At 39.7% G+C, this 18,062-nt stretch overlaps 1 protein-coding gene across 2 annotated transcripts in view; it reads left to right on the forward strand.

Moving 5' to 3' along the window:
* UNC5C (unc-5 netrin receptor C) overlaps positions 1-18,062 on the forward strand; it is a 384,392-nt gene that overhangs the window by 295,206 nt on the left and 71,124 nt on the right. For both annotated transcript variants that reach the window (XM_021100734.1, XM_021100735.1), the window contains exons 5-7: positions 7,864-8,044; positions 11,347-11,514; positions 13,929-14,093. In XM_021100734.1, coding sequence (XP_020956393.1) covers positions 7,864-8,044; positions 11,347-11,514; positions 13,929-14,093 — 514 coding nt within the window. The remainder of the gene's footprint in view (positions 1-7,863; positions 8,045-11,346; positions 11,515-13,928; positions 14,094-18,062) is intronic.

Below are 18,062 nucleotides of genomic sequence, written 5' to 3' on the forward strand. Positions count from 1 at the left end.
CAGGATCCGAGCCACAACTGCGACCTACACCACAGCTAACGGCAATGCCAGATCCTTAACCACTGAGCGAGGCCAGGGATCAAAACTGCAACCTCATGGTTCCTAGTCGGATTCGTTAACCACTGGGCCACAACGGGAACTCTAGGAATTGCTTCTTAAAGTTAAGATTCACAATGGGAATAATCAATACCAACAGCAACCTGTGTGCAAATAGAGCATCCTAACATTGGCTGAAAACTATTTTTCTTACCTATTAATAAAATCCTATGCCTTTATAAACACTTGAGTAAATTACTTCGAATGTGCCCCAAATTATTTGAAAAGATTGCAGTTACAGAGCCACAAGGACAGAAGCAGTATTTTGCCTCACTGCAACCCTGACAAGTTATGGTTTATGGGCACAGCCTTTTATTGTTTTCTGAACTTCAACCTATTTTTCTCTCTTCTTGAATGTTTTATACATAGCTAAAAATAACTTCTAACTTGCAAAGACTTCACCCTTGTATAAATCAAATGGTTTGCTAAACGGGAGGGGGTGGGAGGAAGCCAAGTCTCAGGGTGAAATCAACAAGAAGCACTGACATGAAAAAAATAAGAATAGAATTCAGAGGCCAGACTGAAATACTGACTCCAGACTAACCAAGATTAATTTATAAATAAATAGCAAAAATGTCATTAAATACTTGCAACTCAATACAGTTAATTTCTAGCAGCACAAAAGACACTGGATCATTTCTTGGGATTTTATGTACAGTTTATGTAAGGAGACTCACGGTGAAACTACTCCAAATGGAAGATTGTCACTTTATTTGGTGGTGTTGAGTTCTGGAGAATACTGCATGAAAAGAATATATATTTTTTTCATAAAAGGATATATTCATAAGAATTTTATATTGATTTGCTGATTCAGAGAACCCTTTACATGATAAACAGAATTACTCTCACATCCTTTCCTAAGTTTTCAACCAAAATGGGAGTCAATTGTGCTTTATCCTTTTTATCAATATCCGTGTTCAGTTCTTTTGATCTAAGAGAAGCAGAAGTAATGAGGATTTTGTCATTGTTATTTTTGTATTCCAAAAGCTGAGAGAAAAAAAAAAATCACCTTGTTCATGGAAATAACGGGATAATTTGAGCAGTTTAGGTGTTGTAGAGAATCATGCCGTGCTACTTGGGTTCTTTGTAAGATCAGCCAGATCAACTCCTCATCCTTTCAGCCCTTAAATCTTTTCTGCCTCCTTTATTCCTGATTCACACACGGGTCCCCCAGCCAGAACCAGATATGGTTTCACTGTGCCCTCTCCTTTCCACCAACAGTCAGCTCTTCTGCCCCGTTCCTTGTCCCTTCAAATTACTTTCTAAATCCATTCTTTTCTCCCTACTCTCTTTGCCACTTCCTTAATTCACTCTTCATGGTCTTTCACCAGAACTATGTCAACAGCCTCTTTAACTGGTTTCCGGCTTCTGCTGTGTCACAGTAATGATCCACACTGCCTCCAAAAGTCATTTTTTTTTTTTTTTTTTTGTCTTTTTGCTATTTCTTGGGCCACTCCCACGGCACATGGAGGTTCCCAGGCTATGGGTCGAATCGGAGCTATAGCCACCGGCCTACGTCAGAGCCACAGCAACGCGGGATCCGAGCCGCGTCTGCAACCTACACCACAGCTCACAGCAACGCCAGATCCTTAACCCACTGACCAAGGGCAGAGATCGAACCCGCAACCTCATGGTTCCTAGTCAGATTCGTTAACCACTGCGCCACGACGGGAACTCCCAAAAGTCATTCTTAAAGCCAGGCGTCATTACGCCTCTTCTCTTCGGACCCTTCAGTGGATCGCAACAAATACAAATAAAGGTCAGGTGTGTTAGCACAGCATTGGAGCCCCTCCGTGATTTCCCGAAAGCCACATCTCCGTCCTTGCTTCACTCCCCCGACGGTGCAGTTAAGACCACTGTCCAGTGCTCAGACTCCCCAAGAGGCTTCAAGCCTGGCCTTTTCCTGACATGTCCTCTCCTTCATCCTACGTGTTCCTTCTTTCCTTCCCAACAAGCTTAATTCCATCTTTGAGAAACTAGTTCAGATGTCTTCTCCTTGTGTATCTGAAGCCCAGTTTACCTCCATCCTTAGATGTAATCTTTTGTCTCTGTGACATTGCATTATGTGTTGATAAGTTTGTCTTCTTATGCAGCAGAGGGCACCACAAGCAAGCACTTGCCTGATTTGTCCCTTCGTCCCCCAACACTTAATACCTTCCATGTAATAGGTACTCAGTATTTGTGGAATAGAATTGAAATTCTAAAATGCCTAACTCTTCGTTTATTGAAATTGAAAGTTTTGGGGAGCTATATTGTAGGCTCAGGTTTGCTGTGATCACCTAGACTCTGTGTTAAGTAGATGAAATTCTGCAATAATTACTCAGACACCTTTTAAAAATTCTCCAGACATACAGATAAAACATGGGCTAGAGGGAAATCCACTTTTTTTTTTTTTTTTTTTGGTCTTTTGTCTTTTTTTAGGGCCGCACCCACAGCATATGGAGGTTTCCAGGCTAGGGGTCTAATCAGAGAGCCACAGCAATGCCAGATCTGAGCTGCATTTGCGACCTACACCACAGCTCATGGCAACGCCAGATCCTTAACTCACTGAATAAGGCCAGGGATCAAACCCGAAACCTTGTGGTTCCTAGTCAGAATTCCACTTTCAAATATGCCTTAGTTAAAACATACTGGCCAATGGACACTTTAGAATACATGGTGGTGAAACACAAGGAGTCTCCTAGCCTAAGTCCAGAGACCCTCTTCTGTCTCATGGTTTCCCCAGTGAGTCCACTTGGAGGCTAGGCCAGCTCTGTAGGCTTTGGCCTTGGGCAGTGGAGCTTTGTGTTCTGAGTGTCCAGCAGAACTTAGAAGAGATGTTTGAAATTGCTCTCACTATATATATATTCATTATTAATTTTGAGAGTTAAAATTTATAGGGACTTAAAGATGTCTGTAGCAGACTTGATGCCACTGCATGTTTTGTTCACACATTTAACAAATGCTAATTAAGTTCCTGCTATATGCCAGTTTCAGGTCACAGGAATATAACAGTAATCAAAAAATCGACCAAAATCCATGGAGCTGACATTCTGGTAGAGAGGACAAATAATAAGTAAAATACAGACTATATAAAATGAAGAAAATAGGAGTTCTCATTGTGGTTCAGTGGGTTAAGGATCCACTGTTGTCTCTCTGAGGATGCAAGTTCAATCCCTGGCCTTGCTCAGTAAGTTAAGGATCCAGTGTGGCCACAAGCTGCATTGTAGGTCCCAGATGCTGCTTGGATCCAGGGTTTCTGTGGCTGTGGTCTAACCCTGCAGCTCCAATCTGACACCTAGCCCAGGAACCTCTATATGCGGCCAGTGTGGCCATAAAAAGAAGAAAATAAAAGAGCAAGAGAGTGGGCGCGTATACAGAGGTAGATGTTACCCTGGGAAGGTGACATCTGATTAAAGATCCGAAGGAGAGAAGAGAGCAAACTTACTGGGGGAAGGATTATTCCAGGCAGATGTACCTGTAGACTCAACATCTCCAAGGCAGGAGCACCCCTGGTGTGCACAGGAACCAGCAAAGAAGCCAGCGTCTAAAGAGATGAGAGAAAAGGGGAGAGTAAACTAGGTGATCTCAGTTGAGGGGTCTTTATGATGCAGAATCTTGAGTTCCCTGTAAGAACTATGGCCTTGACACTGAGAGATACAGGGAGCCATTGGAGGCTTTGAGATGAGGTATAGCATGGTCTGACTTAGGGTTTAAGCATCCCTGTACTGTGTTGAGAATAGATGTTAGGGCCAAGGGGAAAGGCAGGGATAAGACAGGAAGTTGTTCAATAATCCAGAGAGAACTGACAGTGACTTGCATGGGAAGTGGGTGCTGAGGGGACAGGAAGTGGTCCGATTCTGATATGCTGCTCTGACATCAGATTGGCAATGGCACGGAAGAGAGGAGTCAAGGCCACATCTGAGATTTCTGAGTATTGGAGGATAGCGTTGGCCTTGACTGAGATGGGTAAGGCTGTGGGAGGAGCAGATTTGGAGGGCAGTTCAGGAGGTCGTTATTAGACAACCCAGTGGAGATGCAAGAAGGCAGTTGGATATATGAGTCTGGAGTTCAGAGATAGGATCTAGACTGGAGATAAATTTCAGAGTCATCTGCTTGAGACTGGATGAGCTCACCATGGAACTGAATATGGATAGAAAGTAGAAAAAGGAGGAGGTCCAAAGATAAGAGTTACCACAGGGAGAAGAGACCTTAGCCCAGGGAAGCGATGGGGGGTGGGGGGGAAGGATAGGACAAAAGCAGGAAAGTGCCCTGTCCAGAGGAAGCAAGTGAGGAGGAAACCAATGGGGTTAAATGCTGCGGCTGAGTCAAGTTCGTTAAAATAGTAAAACCTCACCAGCCCACCTAACAAAGTGAAAGTAACCACTACCTTTGGAAAGAGCAGATCTGACGATGGGAGTCATAGATGAAGAGGATGAGAACTGGAGAGGGTGAATATACACAAGTATTCCAAGAGGTTACGATGAGCAAAGACTTGTGGGGGTGACCAGAGGCAGAAATGAATGTGGCAGGACTTTCTTTTAAGTTGTGAAAAAGTCTTCTACAGTGAAGCCAGGAGGGGAAGCCTCTGGCCTAGCATGTGTGACTCTGTGAGTGTGAGAGGCTTGCAGACCAAGATCAGTGCAAGGGAGAGCCACGTAATGGAGAGGCCAAGATGCTGAAAGTGTCGTCTTTGTGATTTTGAAAATCATCAGAAATTATGACAAAGTTGTGCTGGATAAAATGATGATGCATGAAATCTCACAAAACACAGGTGTTTGGAGGAAATGGTCTGGAACGACAATACAGATCAGAGGGACACTTAGGGGACCCCCCCCCAGGCCTGGTGGTGTGTTGGCTTAAGGGAGATCAAACACCCCCCCATTTGAAAGGACTGTAGAAGGAATAGCAGCATTCTCAAGGGTTAGGATTTAAAGAAAAGTGGGAAAAAAAATCTAAAAAGGGGTGCAGGTTTTAGAGGATACCACTGCTGTAATCCAAGACCTTGTGGCAGGATTACAAGAGTTTTGGAGGGTGGGTGACGGGGAGCACAGCGCGTGGTGATTGTTGTGCAGGAGGTGGGTGCTGGCTGGCAGTCCGACCCAAGATTCTTGTCAAAATAAGCCCTCAGAATAGGACATTGTGACAAGACTGGGAGCTCTGGGGCATAGGGAACTGGGAAGGGGGCATCTTGACAAAAAACCAGAGTCCTTGGCTCCTTTCTTCATTCCTGCGGGTAGTTTCCAGCTGTAGATCCCATTGTTTCCTCAGACAAAGGCATGTAGGCAAGCCCAGTGTGGAAAGCAGATCAAAGCCAGCTTCCTTGGTTAAAGCCCAAGTTAGGGGAGGGAAGGCATTGTCCCTCACAGGTCCTGGGGTGCTGCCACAGCATTTCTGGGGCTCCTTGGGGTTCCTCAGAGCTCATGTCATAGTCACTGCCCCAGTGTTGGTGAGAGACACCTGAGGAAAATGCAGTCATGGATAAGAACATAAAGATCATATACCCAATAATCACCTAAGTCTTTTTAAATCTTCTGTCAACAGTACAGATTGCGTTTTCCTTCCATGTAATAGAATATTCAAATAAACAAGTGGTTTGCAGTATCCCTGAGGATCTCCTTATGTCATTTATGATCAGGTTCACTTGACTGTTGTTACCTGATGCTACGTACACAGAAGAAACCATAGTTTTGAACAGTCCTGACTTAGATCAGGTTCTCCAGAAGCAAACCATGTGGCAAAGGTTTGAATGCAAATGGCTTGTTATGGAAGTGCTCCCTGGCATCCCTATTAGCAGTGGGAGCAAGCAGGAGAGAAAAGGAGAAGCCCAGAACATAGCAATTTGAGATGTCTCAGGGAGGTAGCTTCGGCTGATCCCTGCAGGGAAACTTTGGAGAGAAATAACTCAGGTTCCAGCCTGTTTGGACACAAAGCTTATTTCTACCCCTGTGAGGCGGTGGCAGAGGTGGAAGTTGAGGAGGAAGCTGTGATCCCCTAGGAACTTCAAGCAAAGCATCTGGGAGCCTGAGGGCCATCCTGCAAGAAGAGCAGGTATGGGTCCTTAAAAGAAAAGCACACTAAGTGTGTCTGCATGTGTATACCTGAGCACAGACCCACACACAGAAGGGATCTAAGACCAAAAAAATCAGGGGAGACCAACAGTACCATCTGTAAGTGGAAAGCTTTCCTTCGAATGACAGAGATAACCTGTGTAAACATTAGATTCGGAAGGTATTCATGTCAACTGCTTGATGACAATTGAAAGGGTTGGAATTTTGCTACCTTTCCCCTTGCTCTTGTAGAGGGTTCATGTATGTACGTATATAAGTATGTATATACCACATACATAGGGCCAAATTTTGAGAAAATCCAGGTCAAGTGAGTGTGAGTCATCAAATATATCCAAGCATATGACTGAATGTGCTGTCTTTATTTAAAACAAAATGCATGTTTTAGAACTTCACTATTTTAAAGGGATTGCACTTTCTCATTTCCATTGTGTAAATATCAACAATGTTTAGCTATTTCAAAATTTGCATCATTACAAATAGATGCTCTTATCTATATCCTCATATGTTTATTTCAAGAAGTTTGTTTTTTGTTTTTCCCTTAAATTGTGGTCTTTTTTTTTTTTTCCTGAGGATTAGAGAAGCATTTTAGAGTCCCTATGTTAGATATAATTTGGAACAGTGCAGCATCCAGCCCACTGACAGATTTAGAGATTAATTTCCAGACCTCTTGCGGTGCTGGGGAAGCAAGCTCCTTAAGATTTTGAAAATGGCAACAATATTGACTCCCTACCTGAAGGTTACTTGTATCCATATCCACAGTACTGCAAAAGAAAATTTTAAGTGTGGTAAATATCAATGTTGTTCTGTTTTATGGAAAAAATCTGTGCATAGGGGGAAAAAAAGCAATTTGTAGGACAAGAAATAGTTTATCCTTCATAAGGACATCTTATGAAGATAGATTTCACCCCCCCCTTCATTTTTTAAGGGTAATACTGCTGCTGCTAAACCATCATTTGCATGGAAAAACAATGTTCAGTAGTTTTGAACAGTCACATTTTAGGTCAAGATCTTCAGAAGCAAACCACAAGCCAAAGATTTGATGCCAGAAAGAAAGTGATAGACAAAAGGAGAGATTTGACAATGACTTATATGCCATTTAGATTGCATTGAGAGCTGGTGGAAAACCTTTTTCTCCTCCCAAGTATTTTGGCTTAGATAACTCTCTAAATACATGTTTGCTATATTTTAAAGTAAGTGCATTTTCAGGGAAATTTAATCCATATGTCTCAGCAATGCTACACATAAATCATCCAAATGTTGCTTTATTAGAGCTACATGATGTCTAAGATGCCTTTTGAGCTTTTTTAATAGTCTTATATTCTTTTCCGAAAAGCAGCAGGTAAGTTGCCAAGAGTAAACCAATCAAATAGGAAAGGTTTGAGTTCAGTTTGAAATGCTTAGCCTATTATTTTTGATTGGGTTCTGAACTTGGCATGCACCATCCCGTGTTCCTGCCTTCAGGGCAAAGTGAAAACAATTTGAACTCTGTATTTCCCAATTGGGTCATTGACATTTGAGAAGAATGTAGCATAGACAGAATCAGCGTGTTTGGCAGGTGAGTGATACACTTAACATGACCTCAGAAAGTTACTTCCTCCAGTTGGCAGAAGTTCGTAGCATAGAGCAATGCTATTCATGCTGCAAAACAGAAGTTCAGACAGACAGCCGTGGAGGGATCCATACCGGGGGTCTAACTGTTTCTCCTGTGCATCTTTAGGTGGAATGGTTGAAAAATGAAGACATCATTGATCCTGTGGAAGATCGGAATTTTTATATTACTATTGATCACAACCTCATCATAAAGCAGGCCCGCCTCTCAGATACTGCAAACTATACTTGCGTTGCCAAAAACATTGTTGCCAAGAGAAAAAGCACAACCGCAACTGTCATAGTCTATGGTGAGTAAGCTTTTGGGGATCTCAATTTAGATCAGGTAAAAGTGCAGTTTCTCATTTTAATTTTAAAATATCAAGTAAAAAGGCCTTTCTTCAATCCCCATTGCTGCTATCTTCCAGCTTCTTACATGGACAGTGAAGTTTAACTGCTTTCCTGTTACTCATAGAAAAACTAGACTTAGAAATCTCTAGCCCTTTGTCAGTTAATAAGAAGAGAAGGAACTCTATTTAAGGACCAGGAGAGTTCCCTGTCTCCCTTAGCCTTCCCTGCTTCGTAGGCTGGACCACCAAGATCTAGAGGGAGTTTGAGATGAAGATGCTTAAAGCAGCCTGCAGCTCTTTCTGTGGGCCTCAGGAGAGTGACTGCAAAACCTCAGGAAAACTGGAGCTGACATGTTCTCCAAATATATCAGAGAAACTTTCATTCCCTGAAACTTGCTTTGCACTACGTCAGGGACATCCAGAGTGAAGACGGGCTGCATTGCCAAATGGTCCTAACTTAACCTAACTGTATAGCGAGGTTTGACATGACTTCTTTAGGAAGCTTCCCTTCCATTCTCTGGCCCCTTCTCATCCATCTCACATCTAAGCTTATCCTTTCTCTAGAAGTACTAAATGATTCTACACTCCATTTTGCTGTGGCATATGATACTTGTATCTCCTTGTCTGCTTTAGCTCTCAATGGCTTTCTTGTCATTTCACAGGTAGTTCTATCTTCCCAGCTAAGCTTTTAAGCTCCTCTGCAGCCTAAGAGACAGTGCCTTAAATTTATATATTTCTCACTGTACTATTGGATACATAGTAGGTCTTCCTATTCTTGATGAGTTTTTGTCTCAGAGGAAACAGAACAACTCTGAGAACTATTTTGAGGTTCTGCCACCTTGGGAATGATGTGGCTACCACTTAGAATGTAGGGAAGCTCTTCACAGCTGCTTCAGTGTTCAGAGGCACTCCAGGGGATTTGCCTAAATGACTGGGAAGGAAGGACAGCCGCTGGCAAGTCTGTGGCTCATGGCACTTACTTACTGCAGGTAGTTGCATTTGGCTGGTTGTGTCCTCATGCTGCAGGGTGTTATGAGAACCGAAACCACTGTGATGTTTGAAAGACTGAAGGTAGTGGTGCTTTAAAACTGTCATTTTCATTACAGGACAGAGGCCTACTATCTTTTAAAAATCCTCTGAAATTTAATTGCCTCGTCTAGATAGTGGCTATGTTGAGATAGAAGCCGTTGCTTTTCTTAAGTCACAATTAAATGTTTCCCACCTTTTGTCTTTTTCTAAACTTGCCGAACAACTTAATTAACAGCATTGGAAATGCAAAAGAAATGGGGCACATCTCAGCTTGTACCAATCATAAACAACTAATGAGGTGGATTCTAAATAGATGTATTACATAGGTGTTTAATGGACATGCAGATCTCTTTTCCTGTGTATAGCATGCTTTAAATATCCATAAACACAAGCTGAACCTGGTCTTTAGGAAGGATCAAACACAAATAACAAGCATTTCGAGTTTAGAACACAGCATGGCCCTAGGGGTCAGGAGTCTGATGCTCGAGGACTATCACTAACTTAGCTTCAGTTGGCCGCTGAAATAGGATGCTTGTAGCCATTATTTTCTCCATAACATGAGGGAATGGCCTAGGGTCTTCAAGACCTTTCTTTGTGTAAAAGTTTGATGATTCATTTCTCAATCAGATACTGAATCATCAATAAAATTCTAGCAGAGCAGTGCGTGTACATTGTAACCCCACATACTGGCTTGCCAGTATGTTGGTAAGCAAGTTACACTGAAAGTTCCCCCATGTTCGGAGTTTTGTGAAGTTGAGAAGATTAAATTGCTTTTTGGAACACTAAATGAAACTACAGCGAGCAAACATCTGTTTGTCCTTTTCATGGCCTCATAAAATAGCCTGTCCAAGGCTTATAGGTTGGGCTCACTGCAAGTCCACAAAAGAACCATATACATCTAACAAGTGTTTCATTTTTGACTCTGTTGTATATATTTAATTTCATTAGTAGCATGTTTAGATTGCAGATATATATTCATTATAGAAAACTGGGGAACGCAAAAGAGCAAAGAAAAGAATACCTATAATCCTGTCATTTTGTTATCCACAGATAATTTTAAATAAGATTGATATATATGCTAGTATTTTCTAAGCATAGATGGGATCTTAAAATATGGAATAGACATACATATTTTTTACTTAAAAACATAATGGTGAAATATCCATGTATTCTTAGACTTCTACAGCCTCATTTTCAATAGCTCTCTAGTCAGTTGCATGAATATACATGTTTATCCTTTTCTTACTGTTGAGTATCAGTTGATTTCAGTTATTTACCTTTCTCTGCTGTGAAAAAAATCTTGTCTATGTTTGTATATGTAGCACATTCAGATTATTCCCTATTGTATAAGTTTCTAGAGAGGGAGAGGACCACGTGATGTTCACGTATTAAGGTTTGTGTTATCTGAGTAATACTCTTCTTTGCTATCAAGAAGCAGATGCATATACCAGCTGTGCCATGTTTTAACCACACACCATCAAATTATTTTTGTTAGAAATTGCTTAATTTCAATATTTCATGGACTCAACATACTGAAATACTAAATATTGGAGGTTTTATAATCACACCTATACTGACATCTCCATCAAACAGCATAATTTGTCTTTGTACACAAAACAGGTGTCAATTTCAGTTACATCAGCTAATCACTAATTCACTCAAATAGATACTCAGTTAAAAATCCAGCTGTCAAGACTTACAAAAGCAAAAAAACTAGGTTCACTTAGTAATGAAACTAACTAAAAATCATTAAAAGGTGAAAAAGTTTATATATACTAAGGGAAAATAATCATCCGTCATTTAGATTCAATGATTTCATCAGTTCCCATGCTTCAGAGTCGCATGCAGCTTTGGGGTAAGGATGTAAACATATGTTATTTTAGATAAGTTGCCAAAAGTAATGTTTAGACCTTTATAAGAGGATTCTTTTTTCCAAAGAACACCGGCTGAGGAGAGTAGAACACAATCCTCTTTTTTCTGAGTAGGTAAATAGAAGTTGATAATTCATTTTATTTATCTCTGTGCTTAGATTCTTCAGCTCTGCAATAAAATTTTGAATGAAATAATATCCAAGGCTGCTTCTTACTTTGAAATTCTCGCTTTTTTTGTTTTGTTTTGTTTTGTTTAGGTCACTTGGGATACAACTTTTTTGTTTAGGTGCTATGTGTGGTTTGTGTGTCTCTGTGTGTATGGGCATATGTTTAATTCACGTTTTATTATTTACACCCTTCCAGTAAATGGTGGCTGGTCCACCTGGACAGAGTGGTCTGTGTGTAATAGCCGCTGTGGACGAGGGTATCAGAAGCGCACAAGGACCTGCACCAATCCAGCCCCACTCAATGGTGGTGCCTTCTGTGAAGGGCAGAGTGTGCAGAAAATAGCCTGTACCACGTTGTGCCCAGGTAAATAAACCAGTGCTCTCATTCCAAATGTCTCCTCCTATTCTAGAAATAAGTTTTAGGGTATGTATTACAAAACCTTACTCTTGACCTGAATGTATAATAACCATGTTTTAAATCCATCATATTAGTCAGGGCTCACATTGTTGGGAAATCAAATCTTTTATCCCAAAGAGTACTTGACTTTATTACCCAAACATGCAAAATAGTATAAAACAGAAGATTAAACACACATGACCATAATCTCTCCCAACAAAAACTCAACAAAACTGTTGGAGCCAAGATTGCAGGTTCTGTAATTCAAGGCGTTTGAGCAGCATTGAAAGCCACATATTTAGGATGACAACCCTTGATATCCAGAAGGCCATAGAAATTAACTGGAACTGAAATTTATAAAATGTTTTAGGTGAAGTACTTGATATTTGTGTCAGTTTCTGGACAAGGGCAAATAAAACATTTGGAATGCATTAAAAGGAAATCAAGGAGTTCCATCGAGGCTCAGTGGTTAACGAATCTGACTAGGAACCATGAGGTCGTGGGTTCGATCCTTGGCCTTGCTCAGTGGGTTAAGGATCCTGTGTTGCTGTGAGCTGTGGTGTAGGTCACAGACGCGGCTCGGATCTGGCGTGGCTGTGGCTGTGGCATAGGCTGGCGGCTACAGATCCAATTAGACCCCTAGCCTGGAACCTCCATATGCCGCAGGTGAGGCCCTGAAAAGACAAAAAAAAAAAAAAAAAAAAAAAAACCAAAAAATGGAAATCTAAGCTTTGTGACACATGAGCTAATTAATGGATTTTGAAAATGCAATGTAGTCATCTCTTTATTGTCTGTACATGTTGGTCATCTATTTTGTGGATTACTTGCAGTGGTACCTATAGCAAGATTGCGTCCCTTTGCCTCTCTGAGCATCGTTCTGTGCTATATCATATTGTCACCAGCTCTTAACGCCTGGTAAATTGAAGTTAATATTTGCCAAAACCAAAACCCACTAAAATGTCTAATTATACAATATACTTAAAAGTTAAGCTAAAATTATTTTGAAATAACCATAAATTTAGTGTGTTCCATTGGGGTAGCTATTAAATTGTCACTTCCATTATTTAGATGCACAGAACTCCTTACTTCCCTTTATTCTGCCCAACTTTTGTTAGGTTCATCTGTTAATAGAGCCTTTCTCAGAGATGGGTTGCAGAAATGAACTGGAGAGAAAACCATAATCTGTATTTGATATTCCTGTGTTGATTACTAAATATCAAAAGAGTATTACCACACTGAATTTTTTGAGAGGTTTTATTTATAGAACAAACTTTTGACATGTAGCTAGGCTAAGAATTTCAGTATTTTATCTTGCTCTCTGCTGTGTTCTGTCTCTATACTGACTTTCACAATTAAAATGCCCTGAGCATTTACTTAAAATAGAAATATGTGTGTGTGTTTTGTGTGTGTGCTTTGGGATGGTCTAGGTCAAAGCAAATGTCTTTTCTCCAAATAGCTGGGAGTTGCTTATACAGCCAACTTTGTACAGTTGAAATATTAATACTTTCATTATTTTTTCATGTTGACATATTTATATCTCTATACATATTATGTATAATGCATATATTTACATAGTAATTTGAATATGAAATCACATAGATTTCCCAAACTATGTAGACTGTTAAAATTAATGTAATTTCTATCAATATGTAGACATAACATGTTATGTACATTGTAGTTTGACAGTGTCTTACATTAAGTCCTAGATAATTATTTTATATTTCACAAACTTCTTTGGAAAATTGACTCTTACTTCACTAATTTCCCCTTATTTATGTTTAGGACCTTTTAAAAAAATGCATTTTAAAGTGTGACCCGTGGCACATGGAGGTTCCCAGGCTAGGGGTCGAATCAGAGCTACAGCTGCCGGCCTGCAGCACAGCCACAGCAATGCCAGATCCGAGCCATGTCTGCAACCTACACCACAGCTGCTGGCAACACCGCATCCTTAACCCACTGAGCAAAGCCAGGGATCGAACCTGCAACCTCATGGTTCCTAGTCGGATTCGTTAACCACTGAGCCATGAGGGGAACTCCAAGGTCCTTTAATTTTCAATCCAAAAGTATCCTCTTTAATAGAACAAGGGGCACCGCCATGGTTTACTTTTATGTAGCTCCTGGTGACAGCTTTGGCTTCCTTGTGTCCCGTTAAGCTTCCCTTGCCTGGTCAGTGAGGAAACAGTCACACACCTGACAAGGCAGGGTCTCAGAGCCCACAATGGGTCTGTAGAACATGCGGTGCTTCCACTAGTTCAGGTCAATACAGTTCTCCTTGGTGGGGCATTTTCTTCAGTGTTGGGTGTTTCAGTTACAGTTGTGTGCCCCTCTGCCCTTGCGAAGTTCCTTCTCCCTTTGACCTGATGCTGGGTTTTGTGTGGCAGTGGATGGCAGATGGACCTCATGGAGTAAGTGGTCGACCTGCGGGACCGAGTGCACACACTGGCGCAGAAGGGAGTGCACAGCACCAGCCCCCAAGAATGGAGGCAAGGACTGCGATGGCCTCGTCTTACAGTCCAAGAACTGCACGGATGGGCTGTGCATGCAGAGTAAGTCTACTTGAGCAATCAGCAGATGCTGGGGAGCTCTGATATTTAACCATCTGGGTTCCTTTGAAGGAAATATTAAAAATGAAAAACTCTTGAATAACAGCAAAAATGCGATATTATACCACCATCCTAGATTTATCTCATAATTGAAAAAAAAAAAAAAACAAATTTCCCAGGAAGCAGAAGGAATAATAACTGTGTCCAGTTAACAAATGACACACAGTATTGCTCTCCCATGAGCAAAAAGGGATTTAGTCATTTCCATGGAGGGGCTTGTCATTCTTTCCAGAACAGGGAAGTGCTACACAGTTTTTTTAAAGTACAAAAGGGCCCCCTCAACGCCTCATAGAGTCACATGATTTCCAAAAAGTAAGCTATGTATTCCTAATTTATGATTGTTACTAAACCAATGTCCACAGAATTTAAAAAATATATATAAGGACAGAAAATATTTCTGCAGGTAGATTTACTAATGTACAACAGTTGTTTGGTGGGAACATTCTTACCAACTCCTTGAAAATGCTGGGTTTGTGCTAGAAATTACAATGTTTAAAGGAAATGTTTATAAAATTAAATTTTAAAAATAGGTGTAGAAGATTGGCTCAGGAATATAATGGGTGCTATAAGCTAAATATTCCACATTTTTCATGGCTTTGTTCCTTAGATTTTCTTAATGAGACAGTAGTTTGATTTCCATGCTTGCAAACTCTCTCCTTTATTGAGGAGCCCTTAGATATACAGAATTTACCATTCCTGTTATGACCATGAATTAAGGTACTAAGAATTGTTCTGAAATCATAGCTATATGAATGAATGGATCAAACAGTGTACTGTCTTTGGAGTAACTAACAGCGGCCAGATATTGACATTTCTTACAACACATTACAAGTTGCTTGTGGAATGCAAACAGGTAAAGGTATTTGTATAGAAGTATTTGTATTTCTTATTTATCTGAAAACAAGCTATTTAAGTCTTCTGCTATTGCGCAGTGGATTAAGAATCTGACTGCAGTGGCTCAGGTCACTGTGGAGGCAGGTTCAATCTCTGCCTCAGTGCAGTGGGTTAAAGGACCCGGCATTGCCACAGCTGTGGTAAATGTTGCAGGTGCAGCTTGGATTCAATCCCTGGCCCAGGAACTTCCATATGCCACGAGTGTAGCCATAAAAAAAATTAAGATATTTTATTTTCAGTGCATTTATACAATTCTGTTTACCTTCTTGTATCTACAGGGACCTTTAAAAAGAAACCTTATTAAAAATACAAATAGATAATTATGTTGCTGACAGAATAAAATCCAATGGGTCTCTTAGTTTTCTGTCCATGGTACGTGGTGTTCTTTGAGAGCAGACTGCAGCTGAAGTTAAAGCACAGCTTCTGGTTGTGATTTGGGGATGGATACTGTGCATCTCACTAAGTTTGTATCAGAAACACAAGAATAAAAAGAATACAGCTATTTTACTAATCATTTATCCAGAGATACAGTGTTTGTTCCCTTAGGCATTAGTTTTGAGTTGAGGATTAAAATGAAAACATACCACAAACAAGTTTCTTTTTTTTTAACATTTTTATAATTTAGTATTCTTCTTTTAGTGTTGAACAGATTGATTCATGTGATCAAAAAGTAGCAAGATTTGAAGTTTCTTTCACTCTCTCCCTCTTTCAATATCATATTTCAGCTTTGGGTGATTCAATGCCTCCTGCTTCTATTGTGCATATTTTAAAATTCCCAAAGCAACCTATTTAACACAGCTGCAAGATAAAACATTGGGCCTTTTCTTAGTTATACAAAATGACACTTTTCTAAATTACGACATTTGTCAAATACAAGTGTGATATGTGTAAGACTTTCAAGACATAGAATCCCCTTAGCCTCTAGCTTATTTCTTATAGTAGTAATAGAATTTTTTCTAATGATTAGATATTTTAACAGTAATGATGCCAGGACTTGTGTGTAAAGAAGGAGGGGAATGAGGCTTACAAGGGGGATATTTTGTTGTTTTCATTTGTTTACTTCTTTATCAAGTCTTTTATTAGACTAAATCATTTGGGTACGTGAATTTAAATCAGTCAGTTAAAAAAGCTGTTTCCTTTTTCAGGTCTGATTTGCTATAGTAGCAGTCCCTAACTAAGTCAATAAACTTTTTCATTTTCCCTCCTCTATCTACTGCAGTGCAAAAGCAGTTTTGTAGTCTGTGCTATTTATTGATTTCCTCAGTGATAAAAACCTCAGAGATACTGTTGTGCTATATAATTACAGTATTTTACAGTGAAAGTTACAGCTTCTGTTTACCAGTAAGCTGGGCGTTTCTGACATAGCACTGCTGACAAAGTCTTACAAAGAAATAATACTGTTCTTGGTCCTTATTTTTGAAAACAGAAGACTTTCTCATAGTGAAAGTACCCAGCTTTTAAGAGGGACAAGTCTGTATCTAAGAAAAAGAATGGGAGTTGAAAAGACAGCTAGAAAGTTGCAGTTGACAATTAGAAATTATCGCTTAATGTTTATTTACTTTAGGAGTATTAGTATCTTCAATGCATTGATAAATAGCTCTTTATCAGTATTATTATTATCTCAAAATAAAGCTAGCCTACTTCCTTTGAACTAGAGAGGCAACATAACCTCTGAATCTACTCAAAGTTGTGTACAAATGATACAAAGGTGATGAACTATTAGGAAGGAGAAATTCAGAGTTCACAATGGATGTCAGTGGAATTCAGAGTTACCTAGATAATGTAATGTGGTATATTTTAAAAGCCAAATCAGAACTTAAGAGTCCTACAGTATGAAGTATATAGAAAACATTACTGTTAATGCTTTATTTACAAATTTGTTCAGAATAATCATATTCAGACACATTTCTTCTCTAGCCACTGTCCTCGTTATAAACACCTTTGTCTCAAAGTGTCTAGAAAATGTGGATAAAATATTAAAACTTAAAAGACATGCACACACATTTGGGGAGAGAGTATGTGTGTATGTGTGAGAGGGAGAGATGGAATATCAAGTTCAAAAGAAAGTAAAGAAATTCTCAAGTGCCAGAATTGCAGCAGATGTCAAATCTAGAAAAGGACCTTTGTGAGTGGACAGCTGGATACCGAAGAGGTGCATGAGATGTGGATGTAGGTCCTAGAGAGTTAGGCCTTCAGTTCTGAGGCTGTGGGTTGAAAGAAAGAACCATGAATAAAACTGCATCTCATAAATGGCTGCTGCCATCATGAAAAATTACTAGAAATTTTTTATCCATTAGCCCAGGGAAGCCACAGGAAAATTCATGGTCAAGAAAAGAAAAATGAAGTCTTCACTTAAGTAAAATCTGTAGTGAAACCACAGTCCTGTACCCAGTTCTGGTGTGGAGTCTTAGATATAATCCAGGGAACAAAAAGTAATGTATAATTTATGTAATTGATAAAAATTTCTGGGCTACCAGCACAACTGAACAGCAAGCCATTTTCTAGAGTTCTTTCTGCAACTCAAGTGAATTTGTCTGTAATAAAGATAGTCCACTCCTGAAAATGAACTTATTAAAGTTTTATATCACCCAAGGGAATAGTCTGCTGCAAGGGAGGGAGATTTGGCAACATAATAGATAGGTGAGTTAATACTCTAATAACATGGACTCCTAGAGCAACACGAATGAGGCTGTATAATCAATAAAAATAAAAAGACTATATTTTTAAAAGAACACGTGAAAAAATACTGTAAAATACAGACAAATTTGAGGAAAAACCAAATAGGATGTGACCCATTGAAGTGAAAACTCAATGGGTGATTAAAAATCAGAGCAAAGACAGCTTCAGATAAAGCTGAAGAGAAAATTAGTAAACTAGAAAGTAGACCTCATGATGCTTTTCAGAATACAGAGAGGAAAGATAAAGTTATTATATGAAAGGTAGGTTTAAACACATGGAAGATAAAATGAGAAAGTCCCATATTTCTTAAGAGAGCAAAATTAAAAGTTTTTCAGACAA

The sequence above is a fragment of the Sus scrofa genome, chromosome 8, assembly GCF_000003025.6.
Source record: "Sus scrofa isolate TJ Tabasco breed Duroc chromosome 8, Sscrofa11.1, whole genome shotgun sequence".
Taxonomy (NCBI): domain Eukaryota; kingdom Metazoa; phylum Chordata; class Mammalia; order Artiodactyla; family Suidae; genus Sus; species Sus scrofa.